The sequence below is a fragment of the Merops nubicus genome, unplaced genomic scaffold (genome assembly GCF_000691845.1).
Source record: "Merops nubicus isolate BGI_N331 unplaced genomic scaffold, ASM69184v1 scaffold33647, whole genome shotgun sequence".
Classification (NCBI taxonomy): Eukaryota; Metazoa; Chordata; class Aves; order Coraciiformes; family Meropidae; genus Merops; species Merops nubicus.
The window spans coordinates 1-22,571 of record NW_008621520.1 but is presented as its reverse complement, the minus strand read 5'-3'; the positions used below and the strand labels follow the sequence as shown (position 1 = coordinate 22,571).

The window sequence follows — 22,571 nt, the reverse complement described above, 5'->3', positions numbered from 1 at the left end:
GTTTCATCCTGAGGCCGTCAGATGACTCTCCTGAGAGAACAATGAAATGGTTTATGGTGAAAACTGAGGACAAGTGAACTTAGCACGAGACAGAGGAAGTACAATCAGATGATAAGTCAAACTCACCCTGCAGATGCTTTACATACCCCATTTGAGTGCTGCCTGTGGTAAAGCTGCTGTATTTATTTCTACTTGGTATCTCTTTTTTTTTTTTTCAGGCTGACCTAAACTGAGTTTTGCTTCTAAACATGGGAGAGATTAAAGTCTCTCCTGACTATAACTGGTTCAGAAGCACAGTTCCTCTTAAAAAGGTATGTACAGCTGTAGTTGAAATGGGTGAGATGTCTCCTCTTGCTTTGTGGTGGGAGGGACCGAGCTGACTGGTGAATGCAGAAGTGTTGTGGCCCTGCCAGGGACCTGGCTCAGCTCCAGAGCTCTTGTCCCATGTGTTGTACAAGTGCAGGAAAGCTCTTAATTTCCACGTGTGCTTTTCAGAGGTCACTTCCATGTGTGGCAGTGGGGAGCAGAGGCTTGCAGTTGTGAGGACCTGGCATCCCAATGCCAGCCTTGCCCAAGGAGAGGACCCCAAGGAAATCATGCACAGTCTCATGGAGCTGCCTGCACGCTCTGCAGGGCAGCTGAGCTGTGCTGCCAGAGCCACCTCTGCAGCTCCCACCCATCATCCTCAGGCTGAAGCTGATGTCTGAAGGCAGCTTCTCAGCATCAGGCTGCATGTGGGGCTCCTGAGAGTGGAAAGAAAGAGGTTTAACCACAGTGGTGAAAAAAAAACATGTTCTTCCATCCTCTGCATGTCCTTTAGATGTCTTCTGCTTATTCACACTGTGCAACCACTATCCCCTTTCACTTGGATTTCTCTACTTGCTTTCACTGAGCCACAGAGGAGTGTTGGTGTGCAGTGCTCCAGCATCTGCCCTGTGCAAGCAGCAGAGGGCAAGGAGTGCTGTGTGAGCACACAGCTCCTCACCTGGGCTAGCTCTCACATGTGCAGGTAAGGCCTGTGGCCATGGCTACAGACTGACCTGCAGCAGCAGCCCGGGCACCTGCCAGGCTCAAGGACAGTCTCACCTTGACCTCCCTCCTTGCTCCTGCAAGTGCAGTTGCTCCTGTGACTACAAGCTGAGCAGTGATGACCTGTCTGCCTTGGGGGTGTTTTGTAGTTTGTTTCTGGGCTGAGCTGCCTCCTGGCTGTTCAGCTCCCTGGTCTGGATGGCTGAGTGGGTTGTGCAGTGCACTAGTGCATTGCAGTACAATGGCAAATGAGAGGAGCTGGAGGCTGTGGTTACATGGAACACATTGCTGCTGCTCTAGGGGCTGGGTGACACTGGTGCACTGCCAGGGGCCACTGCCTGCAGCTCCTGCTGCCAACTCTGGATTTCATAAGTAGGGATATGTGTAAACTGAAGCTGCTGTTGACCTGGTGACCTTCAGACTAGGGAATACCTGACCCTTTCAAGTGATTTGATCTACTCAAAAGTAAAATGATGCCACAGGGTTATGAAGATGCAGAGGGGCCTGGAGCATCTCTGTGCCCAGGAAAGGCTGAGAGCCCTGGGGCTGTTCAGCTGGAGAAGACTCAGAGGGGATCTGATCAGTGCTGAGCAAGAGCTCAAGCTTAGAGGGCAAGAGGCTGGGGCCAGACTCTTGTCAGTGGTGCCCAGTGACAGGACAAGGGGCAATGGGCACAAACTGGAACCCAGGAGGTGCCACCTGAACAGGAGGAGAAACTTCTTTGGTGTGAGGGTGGCCGAGCCTGGAGCAGCTGCCCAGAGAGGCTGTGGAGTCTCCTGCTCTGGAGAGATCCCAAACCCTCCTGGCTGTGACCCTGGGCACCCTGCTGTGGGTGAGCTGCTGGAGCAGGGGGCTTGCATGAGATGATCCCCAGAGGTCCCTTTACCACACTCAGATTGTATGATAAGTGTGGGGTATGAAGAAGGTAGAAATAAACTAGTCCTGGTTTCTGGATAGAGAAATAAGGAGAGCATAATTTGGCAATCTAGTTAATCTCTGCAGCAGTCTTTAGGAATACATTTGCTTGTGTTATCCCCCAGAAGCACAGATGAAGCACAAACAGTAGAGAGGAAGGAGCAACCAACCATCCTGTGGTGGTGAGCACACTTTGCTGCTGCCAGATCAGCCTAAGGGAGCAGAGCTGGAGCTGTTTGTTTGAGAACAGGCTGAGATGCTCCTCCTGAGAGAGCAGGAAGCACACAGCTCCACTGCCCTTCCTGCTCCTGTCACAAGTAGGAAGTAGGGCACAGAAAATAACGTTTTTTAAACTGAGTCTTTAGCTTTGCCTAGGAGCCTCCATTTGCATAACCCACTTGCTGTCTTTCATAAGTCCTCCCTAAAAAAGTCTTCAGCAGGGGACACCCTGACTCATCTTGAGGGAAGTTCTGCCCTTTGTTTCAATGCAGTGCAGTGCACATTTTACCCTTCATGTAAACTGTGGGTGATCCTGATTGATGGATCAGAACAAGGAAAAGGCTGGTGACCTCCTAAATCAGCAGTTAGCCACACTCCTGTCTGCCCACGCAGCATTTAGCCTTGTTTGGGAGCTGGAGTTAAACCATCCAGAAGGTGGCTCAAAATCAGAACAATTGTCTGAACTCATTGATTTATCAGCTGAGCTCGAGGAAAGAAACATTACCTCTGAGCCTCAGTTCCCTTGATGTGAACTAACTTGGGGTTTGTGATTTTTAAGGAGTATGGCTCACCTTTGGAAATATTCCTCAAGCTCAACTTTGCTAAGTCACCAACAGCCCTTCCCAGACTGGATCCAGTGTTGCTGAAAACATTGTGATGCCTGGAGCTGTAGAGTTGTGTGGAAAGGGTTGGTGTTCATGGGGAGGGGGTTGTACAGGGTTTATTTTTAAATGGGTTCAGTGGTCTGGAAGCTCTGGCGTGCAATTGAAAGATTTTATTTTCATAGAGACTTTACAAAACACCAGCATCATGTGATTTCTCACATGCTCCCAGAGCCTGAAATACTGGCTTTATTACAAGCAGCTTTGTAAGTCAAGCAAATCTGATTTGTGATATGCTGTTCTCCTCTCATTCCCTGAGAAGCTTAACTGCTGTGATGGAAAAGTGAATTGTGCTTGTCTGCTGATGCCCAAAAAGCTATAAAGTCTGGATAGAGAGGAGATGAATTCCCACTGTGTGATGCAGGCTTTCCCCAGAGATCTGTGCTTGTCTAGCTGGTTTGGGCTGCATGCTTTGGTTGGGTGGTTGCAAGAGCATCCAAAATGTACAACAGTTTGCTGGTAGAACAGCCCAGAACTGCTAGAAAAGGAGACTTGTACCAAATTCTTCTACTTCTGAAGATACTAGTTGTGCCAGGTCTTTCTCTCCCAGGGTGGACACGGTATGAGGAGCTGCTCATTAAGGACAGCAGCTCGTGTGTGAATAATCTCCTTCATCCAGCCATGTGTCCTGGGCACTCCAGATGCTGCTGAGAGGCTGCCAGATGATGGAAGCATTTTGCTTTCCAGAGCAGCTTTGCAGTGCTGCTTTGGGACTTGTGTGTGTCTGTCTCTGGCAGCCAGCTGTAACTGTTTCAGATCAATAATTTGAGGTGTTAGCTGCTTAATTCAAGAGCCTTGTGTGTATCCAGACCTCAAACATCTTTTCTCCACTGAATGCAAACATCGATGGTCATTTAAAAGCTGCCTCCAGGGGCAGTGCTGGCTCTTCTAGCCTACAACTGTTGTTCTCAGTACCTCCAGCTGATCTCAGGGGTCTCTGCTGGGCTGTGGCACCACGGAGGCTCCTTTCCCAAGTTGTGTGGTGTTCTGTTATCCAGCTGGTGTCTGGACATGCAGAGCCCTTGGTCTGACAGTGCCCAGCCACAGTTCTTCTCCATTCAGTTGTCATTCCAGGTGGTGAACAGCCTTGGAGAAGAAAGCTGTTGGGAAGAGGAATAAAAGGCACTTTTGTTCAAAGGGGTCTTGAGTATTATAACATTCACTAGATGACAGAAATCCTGTCGCAGCCATCCTGGAAGCTGGCTGAAGAACCACATTTGTGTTCCCTCTCCCCCCTGTGCCTCCCTCTGTTACAGATCATAGTGGATGATGATGACAGTAAAGTCTGGTCGCTGTATGATGCAGGACCAAGGAGCATTCGGTGCCCACTCATATTTCTCCCTCCTGTCAGTGGAACTGCAGATGTGTTTTTCCAGCAGATTTTGGCGCTGACTGGATGGGGCTACAGAGTTATTGCTGTGAGTATTCCCAGTCCTGTGCTGAAGGTCACGTGCTTGGTGTTTGAATTGGAGGTTGGGTAATGAAGAGCATAGAATTGTTCTGGTTGGAAGAGACCTTCAAGATCATCAACTCCAACCATTAACCCAGCACTGCCAGGCCACCACTAACCCATGTCCCTCACACCACATCTCCACAGCTTGGAAAGCCCTCCAGGGATGGGGACTCCACCACTGCCCTGGGCAGCCTGGGACAGGCCTTCCCTTGTGGGGAAGATATTTTTCCTCATGTCCTACCTAAACCTCTGCTGGCATAACTTGAGGCCATTTCCTCTTGTCCTATCATTGTTCCTTGGGAGAAAAGACCAACCACCACCTATCTCCAGCCTCCTTTTAGGGACTTGTAAAGGTTGAGAAGGTCTCCCCTGAGCCTTCTTTGCTCCAGGCTCAACAACCCCAGGTCCCTCAGCTGCTCCTCACAAGACTCGTGCTCTAGACCATTCACCAGCTTCTTTGCCCCTCTTTGCATGTGCTCTAGCCCCTCAATGTCCTTCTTGGAGTGAAGGGCCCAAAACTGAACTCAGGATTCAAGGTGTGGCCTCAACCAGTGTCAAGTTCAGGGGGACGATCCCTGCCCTAGTCCTGCTGGCCCCACTAGTGCTGATCCAGGCCAGGATGCTGGTGGCCTTCTTGGCCAACTGTGCACACTGCTGGCTCATCTCCAGCTGGCTATTGACCAACACCCCCAGGTCCTTTTTCAACAGGCAGCTTTCCAGCCACTCTTCCCCAAGATGAATTTCACAGTTTTGACTAAGGGAATCCACCAAAAAGCCACTGCTGAGTTGCACTCCAGATCACAGAGGCCACAGGCTGGAATCTGATCTGTGTTCACAGCAGCCCTGACCCAGAGCCTCGTGCATCCACACCATTAACTTCTCAGAGTGTTTTGTCCCTTGTGTGCCCTGGACACCAGTGATCTTGCCTCCAGCTGGATCTTGGTTAGCCACGGGGCAGGCGTGTGGGTTAGTTCAGGGTTTCCACATTTTCCTCAGGGCTGGTGGGTAATCTGGTTCTTAGCCTGTGTGGCTGCCAGTGCTAAGTCACTCCTTAAAAACCCTAACAGAGCTGGTTTGTGGCTTCTCAGCTTCCAAGCCCAACTGAAACGATTGATCTGTGTAACAGTATTTCAGCTAAGCACTGTGACTTTGAGTACCACTGTCTCTAGTTGCAGCTCCTGATTTCTATACCTGCCAACTTTGCATGCTGTGAAATTGCTAAAAAATCATTCCAGCCTCTGCTGCCCCTGATGACAGAATGAAGCAATGCTCTGCTTTCCCCAGCAAACCTGCTCAGGGGTGTATTTTTTGCAGTCGAGGGGGAGATGTTTGCACCCTTGGACCTTTCTGAGGAGAGGCAGGTTGTTGTCTGGAACCCTCTGGTGTGAGAATTGGTGTGGCCTTCAAGAGGACAGCTGATGGGTGCTGATCAGAGACTGGCTGTTTCTAACTTGGTGTTATTTTAGTTGCAGTATCCAGTGTACTGGGATCACCTTGAGTTCTGTGATGGATTCAGGAAACTGTTAGACCACCTTCAGCTGGATAAAGTGAGTGTTCTGAGGTGGGGAAGTATGGCTGCAATAGAAACCTAATGTTTGAAAGAGTTAAGAGTAGTTAAGAACAACTAATAGTTAAGAATAAGAGTATAAAATATGACACAAGAACATAGCTGATAAATACAGAGGCTGTGTTGCAATTTTACTTTTGAAACTTGTTTAGTTTTGAAAGTGAATGCCTTTGAAAGTTGTCATGCTTGGCCTAAATTTCACCTGCTGTTCTAGGCTGATGAAATTGTATTGGTTAACTAACTAGTTTTCCATGAGAACCTGTGGAAGTTATCCTTCCTAACTTGTGTAGTGTTGGAGTATCTTGGATTGGAATAGCTATTGAAGGTAAAGCAAAATGTTCTTAAGCTTGATGAGCAAACAGAAGTTTGAACTGTGGCATGGAAACTCTTCCTTTTTCAGTATTTATCCCATTTATAGCACACATAAAACCAGGAGCTGAATAGAGGAGTTTGATTCTTTTAAAAACACAGGGTTATGAGGACAGGGTAGAACTTTAATGACTTATTTTTATAATGAAATGTTGTGCTTTGAGGTCACTTATTTCAGAAGTATAATGATCTGATTTCTTATTTTCCTTTTAATTAGGTTCACCTTTTTGGAGCTTCACTGGGAGGTTTTTTGGCTCAGAAATTTGCCGAATACACACACAAATCTCCCAGAGTTCAGTCTCTGATCCTGTGCAATTCCTTTAGTGACACTTCTATCTTCAACCAGACGTGGACAGCAAACAGGTGAGGGAGACTGAGGCAGGCAGTCAGGCTGGTGCTGTGTGTTTATTTGCAATGAAGTGTCACGCTGGTCTGGTGGGCATGTGTCTAACTGGTTTCCAACCTGGGTGAAGGAGGTGTGGGGTAGAAAACTTGGGACTTTTAAAGCCACACCATGAGGAAGATGGAAATTTTTGACAATTGGGAGTGTGGAATTTGACAGGCAGGTCGTTCTGTGGTCCTCTGTGGAGGTGTGGTCAGATTTAAGAACTTTGCCTGTTTTCTCACAAAACCATTTAGGGTGAGAAAAGTGTTATTCACCATGTTTAAAACTCTTGCAATGTAAGACTCTTGCTTCTCAGAGCATTTCAAGCACCTGGATGCCAGGTTTTCCATCTCTGTGCTCTTCAAGCTCCTTCAGGATTCCATTTGAAATGAAAGCACAAAGCCAGTGCAAAGAAGGAGCGCTTAGAACAAAGCATCTTCATGTTGGAGTCCTGGGTGCCTGCAGATTGTCTTGTTTCTCTTCTAGCTTTTGGCTGATGCCTGCTTTTATGCTGAAAAAAATTGTCCTGGGGAATTTTGCATCTGGTCCACTAGATCCTGAAATGGCCGATGGGATTGATTTCATGGTGGACAGGGTAGGTAGCTGTGTGCTCTGACTGGGATGTCAGTCTCTCCTGGATGATTTGCTTAGCTTCAGGTTGTAGGTGTTTCTGCTGCAGTTTAACTGGTGCTGTGACTTTACAGTTCTGTTTGTGTAGATTAGAAGAGAAGAAATTAAGAAATGTCCCTGCCAGGGCCAGGGGGATTGGAACTAGATGATCTTTAAGGTCCCTTCCAACCCAAACCATTCTATGAAATTGAGGTGGAAGAGGAGAAAGTGCAGGGATATGTCTGCAGGCCATGCTCTGGAGGCAGGAGCAACTAATGGAACATGTTCTAAGCATTTGTCTTAGAATCACAGAATCATTAAGGTTGGAAAAGACCTCTAAGGTCAAGTCCAACCATCAACACAACACTACCATGAGCACTAAACCATGTCCCCAAGTGCCACATCTACAGTTTTTTTTAATCCCTCCAGGGATGGTGACTCCAGCACCTCCTTGGGCAGCCTGGGCCAATGGCTCACCACTCTTGCAGGAAAGAAATTCTTGCTGATATGCAATCTAAACCTCCCCTGGAACTTAAGCCCACTTCCTCTCGTCCTATCACTAGTTACTTGGGAGAAGAGACCAACCTCTACCCCACCCCAACCTCCTTTCAGGGAGTTCTAGAGAGTAGTAAGGTCTCCCCTCAGCCTCCTCTTCTCCAAACTAAGCAACCCCAGGTCCCTCAGCCACTCCTCACAAGCCATGTTCCCCAGACCCCTCACCAGCTTCCTTGCCCTTCTCTGGACCTCCTCCAGCCCCTCAGTGTCTTTCTTCTACTGTGGCACTCAAAACTGACCCCAGGACTCAGCTGTGGCCTCCCCAGTGCCCAGTCCAGGAGCACAATCCCTTCCCTGCTCCTACTGGCCACACTGTTTCTGATCCAGGCCAGGATGCTGGTGACCTTCTTGGCCACCTGGGCACACACTGGCTCATGTTCAGCTGGCTGCCCACCAGCACCCCCAGGGCCTTTCCTGCCAAGCAGTTTCCAGCTACATTTCCCCCAGCCTGGATTGTTGCCTGGGGTTGTTGTGACCCAAGAGCAGGACTTGGCCCTTGGCCCTGTTAAACCTCACACAGCTGACTGCAGCCCAACAATCCAACCTGTCCAGATCCCTCTGCAGAGCCTCCTGACCCTTGAGCAGATCAACACTCCTGCTCAGTTTGGTGTCTCATGCAGAGTTATGCTAAATTGGAATTCTGATCTTCATCTGCAGTGTAGTCATGTGTCCTTTTTAAGTCTAGCTTCTCTTTGGCTGTATTGGTAATATTGCATTAACTTCCTGCAGTGAAACATGTTGTTAATGAGTGTTTCTCTCTACTGAAAGCTGGAGAGTCTGGGCCAGAGTGAGCTTGCTTCAAGACTTACCCTCAACTGCCAGAACTCCTATGTAGAACCTCATAAAATTCGAGACATCCCTGTAACTATTATGGATGTAAGTTAATCTCAATGTAATCCTTTTATTTAAACACAGTTTCCTTCCCTTGGCATGTGGGGCCTGGATATTCTGTCAGCAGCTTAGGATCTGCAGTATGTAAGGTCATATCTAGACAAGCCTTGTACTGCCTGGGCATCACCATGGCTCTTGTGTCACGTTTTGAAGTGGGTGCTCTGTGAGGTAGATTCAGAGCTAACTGCTGTGACTTGTTCTGTAGGTCTTTGACCAAAGTGCCCTTTCAACTGAAGCAAAAGAAGAAATGTATAAGCTTTACCCCAATGCCAGAAGAGCTCATCTCAAGACAGGGGGCAACTTCCCATATCTCTGCAGGAGTGCTGAGGTCAACCTATATATTCAAGTGAGTCTCTCCATTGCAACCCCATCTACTAACACACAGAGCTGGAAGGGCAGTAGGAGACTCCTCTGTCTTCTTAACCTCCTGAGCTCTTCTTAACCTGCCTGAGCTCTGGTCCCTCTGGCTCCCAGGTCACTGATACTGCTGCGTTCAGGGAGACCTGCCCCGGGGTCTTGCCTGCTTCCTCTGTCCTCTCTCTGAGCTCATCCTCCAGAGGCGTGATATCATCCTCACAAAAATGACTCAGAAGAAATGTTTCTCTTCTCCCAGAACCTTGTGCTTCTTCACCTGTTTCAGTGTTGTTCTCTGTGTCTGACAGATCCATTTACTGCAGTTCCACGGCACCCGCTACGCAGCCATCGACCCCTCCATGGTCAGCGCGGAAGAGCTGGAAGTCCAGAAGATCACCCTGCACAGCAGCAACGAGCAAGAGGAGCAGTAGGAAAATGAGGGATCAGTTTGGTGGTCTCCCTGTGTACAATCAGCTGTTCCCACTCTGCCTTTCTCCCTGCGTTAGCCGAGTATCACTGTGTGACTCCCACAGGATCAGGAGTCGGTGAGCGACCCGTGGACGGAAACCTCCGGCGGTGTGATGGGGTAGATTGGTTTCATTTTTAGTCTTTGAATCCAAGGAAGCATCTTTGAAGACTACAGTTTTAAAACTAAAAAGACATTTTTGCTACCAAAGTCCTCACTATCATGTTCTTAAGCGGAACAATATTTCTTTTTTATATTTTTCACTCAGCTGTATATATTGCCACATGCAGATTGTGTACTTATAAGCTGACCTATATTTTTGTTGAATATTTGGTTTAAAAAGATGTTTAAGTGCCAATGTTGCCATCACTTATTTGCTTCACGTACTGTGTTGTTAGTTTCTATTTGAAATAGTGTTTGAATTTTTAACTCTCTCGCTGTTGAAAAATGGTTTTCAATAAAACTTGAATTTCAGCAAGTGTCTCTTGTTTTGACTACAGGAGCACAGCAGCGTAGCTCACCGCAGTCCTGGTCTGCCTCCACCAACACCTCTAGAAATTAAGGAAACTGGCACCTTCTGCTGGAGCTCACCTCAAGCTTGAGTTACCAGGTTGCAGTGGTTTAGCTCTAAGTAAGAATTATGTAGTGGTTTTTAACAATGACTAAGACACAACTTGGAATTTAAGAGTAAAATCTGGATTTATTGAAATACAGACATTATTTTCCCCTTGAAACACTTGAAGTATTACATGACAAATTGGGATTTAAGCAAACCATGTCCTTGACAGAGGTGGTACAGACCACCACTGAACATTCTTATATTTTTCAAGCTGTAACCTAGGGACTTAAGTTACCCATTTAATTTGGAAATAGTACGTGTATGTTAATATACATTTATAAATAGTATTGCTAATGTTCTTGACAAAACTTCTTGTGAAGAGTCAATTGCAACCCTTCTTAATGTTCCAAAAGGACCAAGTGGAGACTTGACTTTTCTTCTTCAGTTCCCACCCTACCAGGGAAATTATGAACACATCTAAGACACAAGTGATAAGATGCTCCCACCAAAAAAAAAAAGGTAGGTGAAAAACACTTCTGAAAACAAAGGCTTTCCCCTCAATAACTTAAAAAAGGGTCAATTACAAATTTATATATTAAAATGTGATGTAAACAAGTTACAGTACAATAGTATTTCCTGATACAGCATGACTTGGCCCACACTCCTAGCTGCTAAGTCTCCCTTCTGCATCAAGAGGTGTTTTAGCCCGTTAGCATCTGCTAACACCCTTGTTTCAGCCCAAGAAGGAAACAGCAGCAGTGCCAGGTGTTGATGACAAGAAGCCCTTGAATTGCAGCTCTGAGGAGCAGCAGAGCAGGTGTTTCTCCTGCACTCTGAGACAAGTGGAGGATGCCCCAGCAGGAGGAACCACCCGTGCCCTCTGGTGTCACATTGCTACACACTTCCGAGGAGAGGCAGAGTCTGCGTTGGCTTTTTTCCGAATGCTTTCTGTAAAAGAAGAGAGAATATCCTGCTGTGCAGAAAGCATAAAGCTGTGGCAGGATGTGTTAAGTTATCACAATGAAAGGAAGAGAAAAAAGAGATGTTGTATAGTGGTTAAGAAGGGCAGGGTGGCTTCCAACTTGGGTGAATTGGCTTCGCTTAAGTTTTCTCCTGCATATGTTGTATAACCACAGAATTCAGACAGTGCATTATTGGAAGGAACACAAAAATATTACCTGCTAAATCTCTTCTTCCAATCCCCACAAGGCCTTCGTACAATCCCTTGATTGGATTTTCTCCTGCTGTGATCACGCCGTGGAGCCAGATAAGCAACATTCTGTGGCCATGCTCCCTGTAGCTTTTAGTGCCTGGCAAGATCAAACCACAACTGAAATCCTGCATTTCACAGGGCATGGCCCTGACGGAGCCAATTTCTGAACTGGGGGGTCTGGACACCCCTCCCTCCTCCTTGGGTTTTACCAGGAGGCTCTAGAATTCAATTTGGCTAGATTCTAGTGATTGCTAGATACATGTGAGACTAACAGAGTGGCCATGGAGGAGCTTGGACCCATCAGACCACCTTTCACAGCACTGTAGAACTTCTTCAGCACATCATGCAAACCACAAGAGTCCCCACAGCAACAGAGCCAGCACTGACCTATTTCTGAGACTCAGAACCTGCTTCCAGAACAGCTTCCAGACTTATCTCCTAGAAACACAGCCCAAGTGAAGGAAGGAAAACACCTGGGCAGTGTTTTATACCTGTCCATTGATGCTCGATGGCCCTGATGTGGGCATCAGTGAATTTCCAGTGATGTGCCAGCTTCTTCCACTCCCCAGGTCTGAGGTACTTGGTGGCCAACCTCCACACCACGGAGCGGATGTGCTGCGTCTCCAGCCTGTGGTCCTGCTTGAAGGTCAAGTGCTTTGTCACCCAGGAGTCGGAGTCGCTGCTCAGGTTGTCCTGCAAAGCCAGAACAAAGGTGTCAGTTTGGGATGCTGCAGCTGTTCTGCAGTCTCCCATGCCCTTGGCTCTGCAGGACACTGGGAGGTCACTCTGGCACAGCATGTTTCCTTTCCCTCCTTTTCTTGCACTGCTAGAGCACCATCTTTCCTGGTACAGGGAACTCTGAGAGGGAAGTCAGTTGCATAACTGCAAAAAGAACTGATCACAGACTCACCAAATAGTTCTGATTGGAAGAGACCTTCAAGATCACCAAGTCCGACCATTACCCCAGCACTGCTGGGTCACCACTAAACCATGTCCCTCAGCACCACATCTACACAGCTTTTAAACCCCTCCAGGGCTGGGGATGCCACCACTGCCCTGGGCAGCCTGGGACAGGTCTTAACCCTTTTGGGGAAGATGTTTTTCCTAATGTCCCACCTAAACCTTCTCTTCTTGTCCTATTGCTTGTTTCCTTGGAGAAAAGACCAACACCCACCTGGCTCCATCCTCCTGTCGGGGAGTTGTCGAGAGCCAGAAGGTCTCCCCTGAGCCTCCTTTGTTCCAGGCTCAACACCCCCAGGTCCCTCAGCTGCTCCTCACCTCACTTGTGCACTAGACCCTTCACTAGCTTCATTGCCCCTTCACATGCTCTAGCCCTTCAATGCCCTTCTTGGAGTGAAGGGCCCAAAACTGAACCCAGGATTCAAGGTGTGGCCTCACCAGTGTCGAGTCCAGGGGGACGATCCCTGCCCTAGTCCTGCTGGCCACACTATGGCTGATCAGGCCAGGATGCTGGTGGCCTTCTTGGCCACCTGGTCACACTGCTGGCTCATATTCAGCCTTGCTCACAAAAGATGTCTCCCTTTCACGGTCAAAAAAGTGCCACGTGCCATTTGCTGACCTCAGGCCAAGCATTTTCCTGCTCAGAACTAAAGCTATCCCACAAGCCCTTGGGAACAGCTGCCAAAGAATCTTTGAAAACCCCAGTTCCCTTCAGCACAGCCTGGGGTTTTTAACTAGAGAGGCTTTTTAAATAAGTCTTGTGGAGATGTTGGCATTGTGAGGACTTCTCTTTCTCTTAAGTAAGGTGATGAAAGTAGAGGCTGTGCTGTCACAGGATGTCCTCTATTTCTCTTCCTTTTGATAGCTGGTAATGCAGAGTCTCAGTGGAGAGGATGAAGGCTCATCTGTGCTGGGAAGCAGAGGGGATGCTGGTGTAAGCTGCTCACCTTCTCCCATTTGTAGAACCGATCAGCTTTGATGATCATGTCTGTCAGGTTGATGTGATTGCCTCGAGCGGCGACATCCAAAGATGTTTTCCCCTGCTGAAATGAGAAGGAGGAAAAAGAGCTGGAGATGACCTTGCACGCCGCAGGGGTAGAATCTCCATGGCCACACCACAGTCTGCAGCAGCAAGCAGTGTGGCCTCCTGAAAAATGCCCCAGCCAGGTAGAAGGACCCTTATTCCCTACCTGCAAACACCTTGAACGTGAGCTACCTTCAAGCTGCTGCCTTTGGGGAGCCATCCTCCAGGCTCTGCAGCACCTCCTCTGCTGCCACAGGGATCTGCCCCTTTGCAGGAGTGGTTGGGAACGCATCCCATCACCCACAGTGGGTGGCAGGGTGCTGCCAGGCTCCCAGTAACGGGGGTGCAGCTGTCAGAGGACCAGCTCAGCACCACGATCCAAGGCATTTTATAGCCCTTTGCCTCATTAATTTGATAGGCTCCACATACACGTGGTTAGAATCTGTCTCCTAGGAGGAGCACAGGTTGATGGGACTATGAAAATGTAACTACACTCCTTACATGAATTTTGGATTGGGTGGGAGGGCTAGAGCAGAAAGGAGCAAGGTTTGAAAGTTGCATGAAGGGAGGCGAGCTGGCCCAGCCAGCAGGCACACCAGGGAATGGCTCTTGCCTCAAATGTGAGCAGAGACCTCATTTCACACAGAAAAGTGTGAAGGTGCTGCCAGTGCTGAGCCTCGCTGCAGTTCCACAGGCTGCTGGAAGGTGGCAAACATCCACTGCAGCCGAAGGTGGTTTCAGCCAGATCTGTACGTGCTTTAACCCACTGTGAGTGCCAGAGACTATTTTCATCTCTGCCCAAGCCCCCATCAGTGTTTTCTCAGCACGTCCCACACTTTTAGGCTGCAGGCAGCTTGCTTGATTCCTCCAGGATTCCTTTTGTTAATTTAGAAGGGAAAAGCCCTGGACACCAGTGCCAGATCTATACCAACCAGATACTTCCAACCTCTTGAAACGTGTGCTCCAATTCTTGAGGTGTATTTGTTATCATTATTTGAGAAGATCTTTGATATTAATGTGCATGATAGCACAAGGAGAAGTAAAAGGAATTAGAACAACTTTGAGAAGAGGAAGTTTGCTCACTGTGTGAACTGTTTTCTACCTTCCTAAGAACCAGTCACTTCTTTCCTGGAAAACACATCAATGTAACCTACTCAGCAGTGTTTCAAGGCCTTATCTCTGGAAATACCCAGATTTTAATTTTATTACTAGCCTTCCTTGAAAATTATGAAACACAGTGGCAAAGACCATCTGTATTTCCCCCTGCATCCCCATGGAATCTGCTCAACCCACACAGACATTTACCTTGTCTGTTAGCTTCAGGTTGACTCCTGCTATCAGAATCATCTCAGCAATGTCCTGCCTGCCGTGCTCCGCAGCGATGTGGAGTGAGGTCTGCTGCCTCTGCAGGAGGAGAGTGAAAGGACTACACTTCAGAGAGGGACACGTGTGAGGCTGGAAGGATAGGACAGAATGATACCAAGTGCTGGAAGAACGATGCCAGTTCTGCCCTCCTGTCTACCTTAAACTGGAGTTGGGTTCCTCAGGCTGAGCAGAACTGGTCTCTCCTTGTACCAACACTAGGAAGCCTCCCTGATAACATTTCAGTCTAAAGAAGGAACCCCCTCAGTCCATAAAGCTCCCTCAGGTCACTTAGAGGACTATATTATTTCCTGTTACTTAGACAGTTTCTGCAGGCAGATAGTTTGGCCAAGGGAAGAAAGGACCTGTGCCAGTTCCTGGGCCAGGTTAATGTGTGTACACTGTAAACTGTACACACCTTGGGACTGTTTAATGGAAACAACTAAAACCAAACACAAAATGTGGCAATTTTATGCTGTCATCAGGAGGGAATTTCACTACAAGAATCAACATTAACCAAAACATTACAAATAAGTAACACAAAGCCCCTCATTCATAAAATTACAATTTGGTGAGACAACCAGCTACCTCCAGGCTTGCCTTCCATTCTCAGCCCCACCAAACATTTTGTAGAATATCTTCTGGCCCAAAATCTCTCCCACCTGCTTCCAGAGAGCCTGACTATGTCCCTGTGCACAGGTCTCAGGGACAGGCCCATGTGTTGAACGCCATCAAGTGATGACTTCACTGCAACACTCAGAACCATTTCACAGGTTTCATGTTTCCTAGAGTTGCACTTCCAGCTTTTCCCCATTTTAAAGCACTCCTCTTTAATCCTGCCCTCAAAGTGATCAAACCCCCCATGAAACAGGTTCACATTTCAGAGACAAAGAAGAGGAGCTGCAGTCTTACATTATCTGGAATGTCAAGGTCACACTCTGCATCGATGAAGAGCTTCACCATGGCTGGGAAGTTCTGCAGTACTGCAATGTGTGTGGCTGAAGCATTTTGCTGTGGAAAGAAGACCCTGTGCTTAGGAAGAGCTCATGGCACCAAAAGGACCACACTGTGCCCAGCATGTCTTCTTCTAAGCCAGCTGCCAGCCTGGACTGGAGATACTGCCTGATAAGCACAGACTGCACAGCAGCACTGGTCCTTTAACAGCTCCAGAAACTGGCTTTGCTCTTTTGGAAGGGATGAGAGCATTAAATGGGACTTACATGATTAACAGTGTCTATGTGGATTCCTGCACCCATGAGGATCCTGGCTATCTCCTCATAGCCATGCAGTGCTGCGTAATGAAGACAGCTCATCTTCTTCTGAGAGGCACATCAGAAAAGATGGGTATTAGTCAAGGATTCTTCTCAGATGCTGCAGTTCTTACAGACTGTCCAGAGATCTCCTGGCTTCCCTCCTGCAAGAGCCCCACGTCCCCACACTGACAAATTCACAGAGATTGTCTCTGCAGCCAAACCAGTCCCAGAGAGCTTCACCCACTGAAAGCACACACATACTTCCCTCTGGACTGCCTGTGCTCTTCCTGAAGTGCTGGGCTCCACATGACCCCACTCGATAATGGTGTCCTCCCTGGGGGGCCACGGGTCTGGCCCAAAACCCACAAAGCAGTGTCCTTGTGGAAATGGAATCACCTCCATGGAACTAACCTGGGTTTGGGCATTGACATCAGCACCTGCTTCCAAGAGCAGCTTCACACAGTCACTGTGACCCCCGTCGGCAGCAAGGTGCAGAGCAGTGAGTCCTTCCTGGGCAAGGCAAAAGAGACAAGCAGCATTTCTGTAGACAAAGCCAAGACAGAGCAGTGGAATGAGCAAGCCTCTACCCCATCTTCTGAATCCATGACAAGTTAAAATATCCATTCTGAGGAGCAGGGATCCCCAACTGATTGTTAGGAAAATAAAGGCCAGGGTTATCTGGCAGTGACATATCAGAGTACTGCTCTGTCCTTACACCCCTGGAAACTGCTGGCCCACACCCTTTAGCAAACAGCAAAGGATTTCACGTGGACCATGAGGACAAACCATTTTCCTGGTGTAGCCCAGAGACAGCCACAGGCAGAACTGGAAACCCATGGCCCTCAGCCACTGATTCTCCCCTCCGAGGGCTGCAGCTCATTTCTTTACAAGAAAACAGAAACAAGCACAATTCCTAAGGAAGTGATTTTATCTGCTTTTATTATTGCTCTTTGCACAAAGGGCAGCTCATCTGGGGGAAGACAAATGCTACCAGAGTTACCACAGAAGGTAGTTTCCCCTTTATTTCAGATCTTAATCACTATCAAATATACTTTTCAAAGACAGTAACCAAGTAAGACTAAAAAAATTGCTGATAAAACTTAATTGGGAGCCTGCCCTGAAATAAATAACAGCGTTACTAAGCCAATATTTGCTATCTAAATCATTAGCTGTGTTCCAGACATCTAATTATCCACAGCAGCTCTGTCAAAGAGAGATCTCAAACAGAAGGTCCGTATGTTCAGTGACTAAGTCAATACTATAAAGCACAGTGAAGTTTAGCTGAAAACACACTCAATAACCATTTAGGCACTTGAATGTACAAGGATCAGGGAGAAAAAGGGTGATTAAATGGAGTGATAAGGTAGGTCAGCAGATACAGCAGGAGGAAAAGGCAACACTTTAGAACTGGACATTGGTTCAAGAAGGATGTTGCCTTTCACTGATACTCTGCAAGCATGACCTGCACTGACACACACATGTTAAGACAAAATCAGCTGTCTTCTGGACTCCTCCTGTCAATATTTCCTATGCAGCCTCCTGACTGTAGCAGGAGAGCAGATCTAGGAAGGGAAAGGGCAAAACTGATGTGATTTTTATTTCATTTAATAGTACTTACTAAATTCTTTTCATCAAGGCCCACGCCAACATCTATAATCTTCTGCAGCACAGAGAGGTGTCCATTTTTAGCAGCCAAATGCAATGCTGTGTTTTCTTCCTGAAAGGCAACATCACTCCATACATACACGTATCATGGGGCTGAGTGTTCACACACCACAACCTTGCACACAGTACATCCAGCCTGACTGAAAAGGAGGTTTTAACAAGTAGCAGAAATCTGACACAGTCTTCTAACAGCTGCAGCAGGGAGAGAAGAAACCCAGCTACCTTAAAATGGAGAATGGTCCAGCAGGTTCACTGTGTACCCTGTCTGAAAAGTCCTCTGAAAAGGACTTTTTTTTCTGAAAAGAGAAATCCAGCGTGGCTTGAGGTGCAAATGGCTTGCAAGTGTATAGGGAAGAAAAGCCCTGACATCCCACTACCAGTTACAACTGCTGACAACTTCCCTGCATGAGCTTCATTTGGTATCCTGATCCCTGACTTGGACACCCTCTAATCCTTGGACTTTACCTCCCTTGTGTGTGGTTTTATGCCCATACCTTGTCTTTGGCACTGTGAGAACAACCCAGTTGAATCAGGAACTCCACCACCTCCAGCTGCCCATGCTCTGCAGCCAGGTGAAACGCTGTCCTCTCCATCTTTGAAAGGAAACAAAGAAATACAGTCCAAGAAAGGCTCAGAGCACACAAGATCAGATCACCTGCTGCAAGTAGTGTAGTAATGCCTTGGGCAATAACCCAGTCCGCAACAGGGAAAAGTGCTACACCTCAAAATCACATCTCTTTTACTCTGCTGTTAACTCTCATTCTGATTTACATCTGAGATGATCCTTACAAAACAAAGTGAACAGAACTGCCCACGGGGGCTAGCAACAATAAGCACTTTTGGTCTTGCCCAACACTGGAGATCTTTCAGTGTTTATTTCATATAAATAGAGGACAATAAATAATTTAACAAGAGCAACTAAGGATACAAAAATTGAATTAATATCTGAGTTATCGAGTGAGTCAGAACCCTTCTTGGGGAAAGGCAGATCTCCTGTTGCTTCATTTAACTCCCAGGCATCAGAGTGGGGGGTCACTCTTGGAACCATGAAGGCCACAGATCGGAGAAGAGCATGCATGAGCTGCTGGGTGTTCTCCTGAAACAAAGCAGTGAAGAGCCTCCCTACCTTGTCTGTATCATCCACACACATGTCCTCCAGGTCCTCCACAAGGAACTCCATCAGCTGGATGTGTCCCTTCTGAGCTGCACAGTGGAGCAGGTTCCTGCCATTCTGGGGAGGAAATCAAGGACTGCTCATTTAACAAGTCAAATACTGCAGGACAGTCTCTTTTACCAACCTGTTCCTGTCACCAAAGACCCTTGCCATGCTTCCCTGCACCCTTCTCTCCCCGCTGTGGCTGCCTAGAGCTGCATGGTGGACCCACATAAGGAGACTCTCACCCTATTGACACAGTCAGTCTTGGCCCCAGCATTGACGAGGATCTGCAGGACACGGAGGTGGCCAAACCAGGCAGCCAGGAGAAGAGCATTCATCCCAAACTGGGTGGAAGAGAAGAGAGAGACTTAGAGCTCAACTGCAGCTGCCACCATCCCCACCCCAGAGAGAAGCTGTCCCTCTAGCTTCATGAAATTTCCCAAATATTTTTGTTTGTCTCTGTTGTTTTGGGTTTTTTTAATCCCACTTTCTCCAATTACTATTCTTCCTGCCACAGATGGTTGCAGCAGTTGAGCAGAGACCTGCCTCTTGAGTGACACTTCATGGGCAATGGTGCATATTAGTATGGTTGTTATGGGGGAGAGAGAACTTGCTGGCTGTCACTGTCTTCCCACAAGCAGAAGCAGCCAAGCACTCCCTTGCTGTACAGAAAATCTCACTCTAACAGCCTGCTTCCTAGTCACTGTGCAAGGAAAAAGCCAAAAGACAGAGCACAGACACATCTGGAAACAAGGCTTGCTCCAGAAAGGTGCTGGACCTGCCTCGGCAGGGAGGCCAGAGCTTCCCAAGCACCACAATACTTTTTTCCACCCCTCCAGGGCAAAGCCACGGGCTGTAACTGCCAGCCCAGCACACAGTCCCCAGTGCTCCCCCAGCACATCTGCAGAGTTGCCTTCGTACACTGTCTTTGTCATCCAGTGGGACATCATGCTCCAGGAGCAGCCTCACAGCATCCACGCTCCCCGCTCCCGCCGCCCAGTGCAGGGCAGTCCGCTCTGTCTGCAAGGGAAGGAAGGACAGAGGGAAAGCTGATTTAATCTAGAGTCTTCCTGAAGGCCAAAATCCCCTTTGCCATCCATGCAGACAGAACGTCTCACACTGTGCGGGGTTTTCTTTGGGCACAGCCCTCTGTCTCTTTGCTCTTTTGTCAGGCAGACAGGAGCTAGTCACCTTCTACTCAGAAACTGCAGTTCTGGTCTGTAACGACAGCATGGGAATGACAAATGTTGTTGACCAGGGACAGACAGATTGAAACACTAGGGATGGCTGCGATCCTGTATTTCCAGGAACCTGCTGGTCAACACAGGGAGACCTGCACCATGAACTGAGTTCATCCCACAGCCTTGCATACAGAGATAGCAACATCAAAGCCTTTCACTGCAGCCGTGTCTATCTGGCACACAGGTTCCAGGTGGAACCACAAATTATCACCTTCCTCAGCATTTGCAACTTTCCAGTCTGGCCAGGATGCCAGTGCTGTGAGTTTCAGTGGCTTGTGAAACTTCTCAGTTGCCACAGGCCCTGTTTAGCACTGGGAGGTGTATTTTAAAGCTCTGACCAATCAAGCAGCTTATCAGAAGAGCTGCGTTAAGGAGCTGCACTTCTGGAACACCTTCAGAACTTCCTGCAGCTCAGAGGTGGCAGAACCCAGGACTTACATTGTTTTTGGCTTTGATGTCGACCCCTCTCCTGATGAGCTCCTCCATCCTGGCCGTGTCATTCCGCTTCGCCGCATCATGGAACTCCTTCTCTGAATGAAGCACTGCAGCAGAGAGAGAGGAGTGGGCATTAAAACAGTGCTGGCACGTGGCACAGAGCAGCGTGCCCCCACAAACCTCCTCTTCATCTCACCGGCCCCAGGGGCTTCAAGGATGACTGCAGAAAGGTTCCTCCAGCAAGAATCCCAGCCCTAGAGGTGTTGGCATGTTTGCTGGATTTGTCCTCTCCCACTATCTCCCCTTCCCTGACTGCTCCTGTGCCACATCAGTCCTCTTCCAGTCCTATCGCTTCTCTTCTGATTCATTGTCTTTCTCTGTATGGGCTTGCTCCAGCCCCAAAAACCTTCTAGTCCATCACATCCATGTCCTCTGGGCATCCTCTGAGGCCCAGAGCCAGTGTGAGGGCTTGAGTAGATGACCCAGACCCTTTCCTCCATCCCTCCACTGACATCCTGCTGTTCTCCAGGGAAGCTTTTACACATGCTCCCGTTGTCCCCCTCCTCTGGACAACCTGAATCAGCCAAGCAGCACAAAACTGCTAACCCAGCCTGTGATTAGTGTTGCATCTCTTAATAGACTGTGGCAGTTCTGTGCATAATTCACCACAACCAGCAGTATTTGTCCCGCACAGTTAGGCACGATTCAGGAGTGTTTACTCTCCATGCTAGGCCTTGTCCCAGCAACCTTCTCCTTGATTGAACAAACCTTCCTGCCAAGAAAAAAGAGCAAGGCTGTGACTCTGGGCCTGCCACAGCCTCACAGGGAGGCTCCCAAGGTTTTTGGCAAAGCTGGTGTCAGTGTTTGTTGGAGTCAGCTTTTGTGGAAGCCTTTCAAGAAGTGCTTGAGGCAGACCCCTCAGCCTGTCACATCCTTCTGGAGAGCTGTCTCAGATGCTCTGCTCTCTTCTGCGTTTCTGAGGATCTCAGGCTGCAGTTTGAGGGTAGCAGGGGCTCAGTGCAACTTCAGTTTGTATCAGTGTTATCAACTCGACATTAAACACATGCCATACAAGAGGCATCAAAACATATCACTGTTCCCATTCCACCACAACGAGGAGATAAGAGACTTGCTGTCTAAATAGCACTGCCCCATTCCTCTCTGGAGGGCACAGAGGATAATCACCCTACCATGGATTCTTACAGCAGCAGCCATATAACCTCATCCTCCAGTTTCTGTTCCTCTCACCTTCAAACATAAACCTTTAGATGAAGAAAAAAAAAAAAAGGGACTGCATTTCCACACCACATGGACCCTTCATTTGAGAGGAAATATCAGAAGACTGGGAGAAAACTTGGATAGTTTGTTAATTATTAACACCAATGGCTACATATGTACTCCCTCCTTGTAATCACTTGCAAACATAAGAGTAAATCCTGTGTTTCAGGTAAGCAGATGTTGCTGTGTCTGCTCTCCAGGTGACAGCAATGTGTTCTTACCTTTTACTATCACACAAAACATCATTGTCAAGAGATGCCAAATGGCCCCTTGACTTATTTATGCTTTTCTCTACCTGTGAAGATGCAGTAACAAACCTTGCATACTAAGGCTATAGAAGCTGCAACTTTTGTATTTTCAGCAGCACATGGGAAACCATTTGATGGTCTGAGTTTCCTACTTTGTGTCCACATCGTCAAAGCCAGCCCAGTAAATGTAAATACACTCATCTGGGCATGCACCTGTCCAACAGCAGCATTTTGGTAGATAATTAGCAGTTTATCCTTCTTTTTCAAGCTCAAGTTTCAGGGTATTTCCTATGTTATGGTACCGAGTATGAATTCAGTTATCCTGAAGAGCATGGAAAACAATTTCAGTGATGTGCCCTCAGTGCAATGCACCAAACTCACAGGGAGTTTATTATGCAAGAGATTTTAAAAAGCAGCAAAGGAGGCGAAAGGCATGCCCAGAAATGCTCCAAAGCTGTCTGCTGGGCTCTGCCTGAGGCTGCAGGACACAAAGACAACCCAGTGTGGCAGGGCACTGGTCGATAAATGGGGCCAAAACCCCGAAATAGGGGGTGCTGGCGTTACATGCAGCACCTCAGGGATACAGGATGCTTTGGGGCACAAGCAGCTCGATCCCCAAGTACGTTACACACCTCCTTTGTTTCTGAAGGGATTTTTACACGTCCTGTTATTCCCTAAAGCACCCCAGCCCCGCTCCAGAGGT

The 22,571-nt window shown here is 47.9% G+C and overlaps 2 protein-coding genes across 4 annotated transcripts; one reads left to right on the top strand and one right to left on the bottom strand.

The window, feature by feature from the left end:
* Positions 1-218: 218 nt before the first annotated feature.
* Positions 219-9,950, top strand: SPG21 (spastic paraplegia 21 (autosomal recessive, Mast syndrome)). Of its 3 annotated transcripts, XM_008944510.1 has the most exons (8): positions 219-311; positions 4,082-4,243; positions 5,745-5,825; positions 6,432-6,577; positions 7,086-7,194; positions 8,532-8,639; positions 8,860-9,000; positions 9,317-9,950. In XM_008944510.1, the coding sequence occupies exons 1-8, from the start codon at positions 249-251 to the stop codon at positions 9,437-9,439; spliced, it is 933 nt and encodes a 310-aa protein (XP_008942758.1). In that variant the 5' UTR covers positions 219-248; the 3' UTR covers positions 9,440-9,950. The 3 variants fall into 3 exon arrangements, with proteins under 3 accessions (XP_008942758.1, XP_008942760.1, XP_008942759.1); XM_008944512.1 differs by lacking the exon at positions 8,860-9,000 and having other exon boundaries at positions 9,317-9,946; XM_008944511.1 differs by lacking the exon at positions 5,745-5,825 and having other exon boundaries at positions 249-311.
* A 956-nt stretch (positions 9,951-10,906) lies between these two features.
* On the bottom strand, positions 10,907-20,443 carry ANKDD1A (ankyrin repeat and death domain containing 1A). Its single transcript, XM_008944513.1, has 14 exons — positions 20,346-20,443; positions 19,588-19,686; positions 18,912-19,010; positions 18,637-18,741; positions 18,005-18,103; positions 17,464-17,562; positions 16,257-16,355; positions 15,813-15,911; positions 15,505-15,603; positions 14,536-14,634; positions 13,154-13,249; positions 11,738-11,939; positions 11,212-11,343; positions 10,907-10,981 (listed from the first exon to the last, which is right to left on the bottom strand). The coding sequence occupies exons 1-14, from the start codon at positions 20,391-20,393 to the stop codon at positions 10,920-10,922; spliced, it is 1,437 nt and encodes a 478-aa protein (XP_008942761.1). The 5' UTR covers positions 20,394-20,443; the 3' UTR covers positions 10,907-10,919.
* Positions 20,444-22,571: the final 2,128 nt, after the last annotated feature.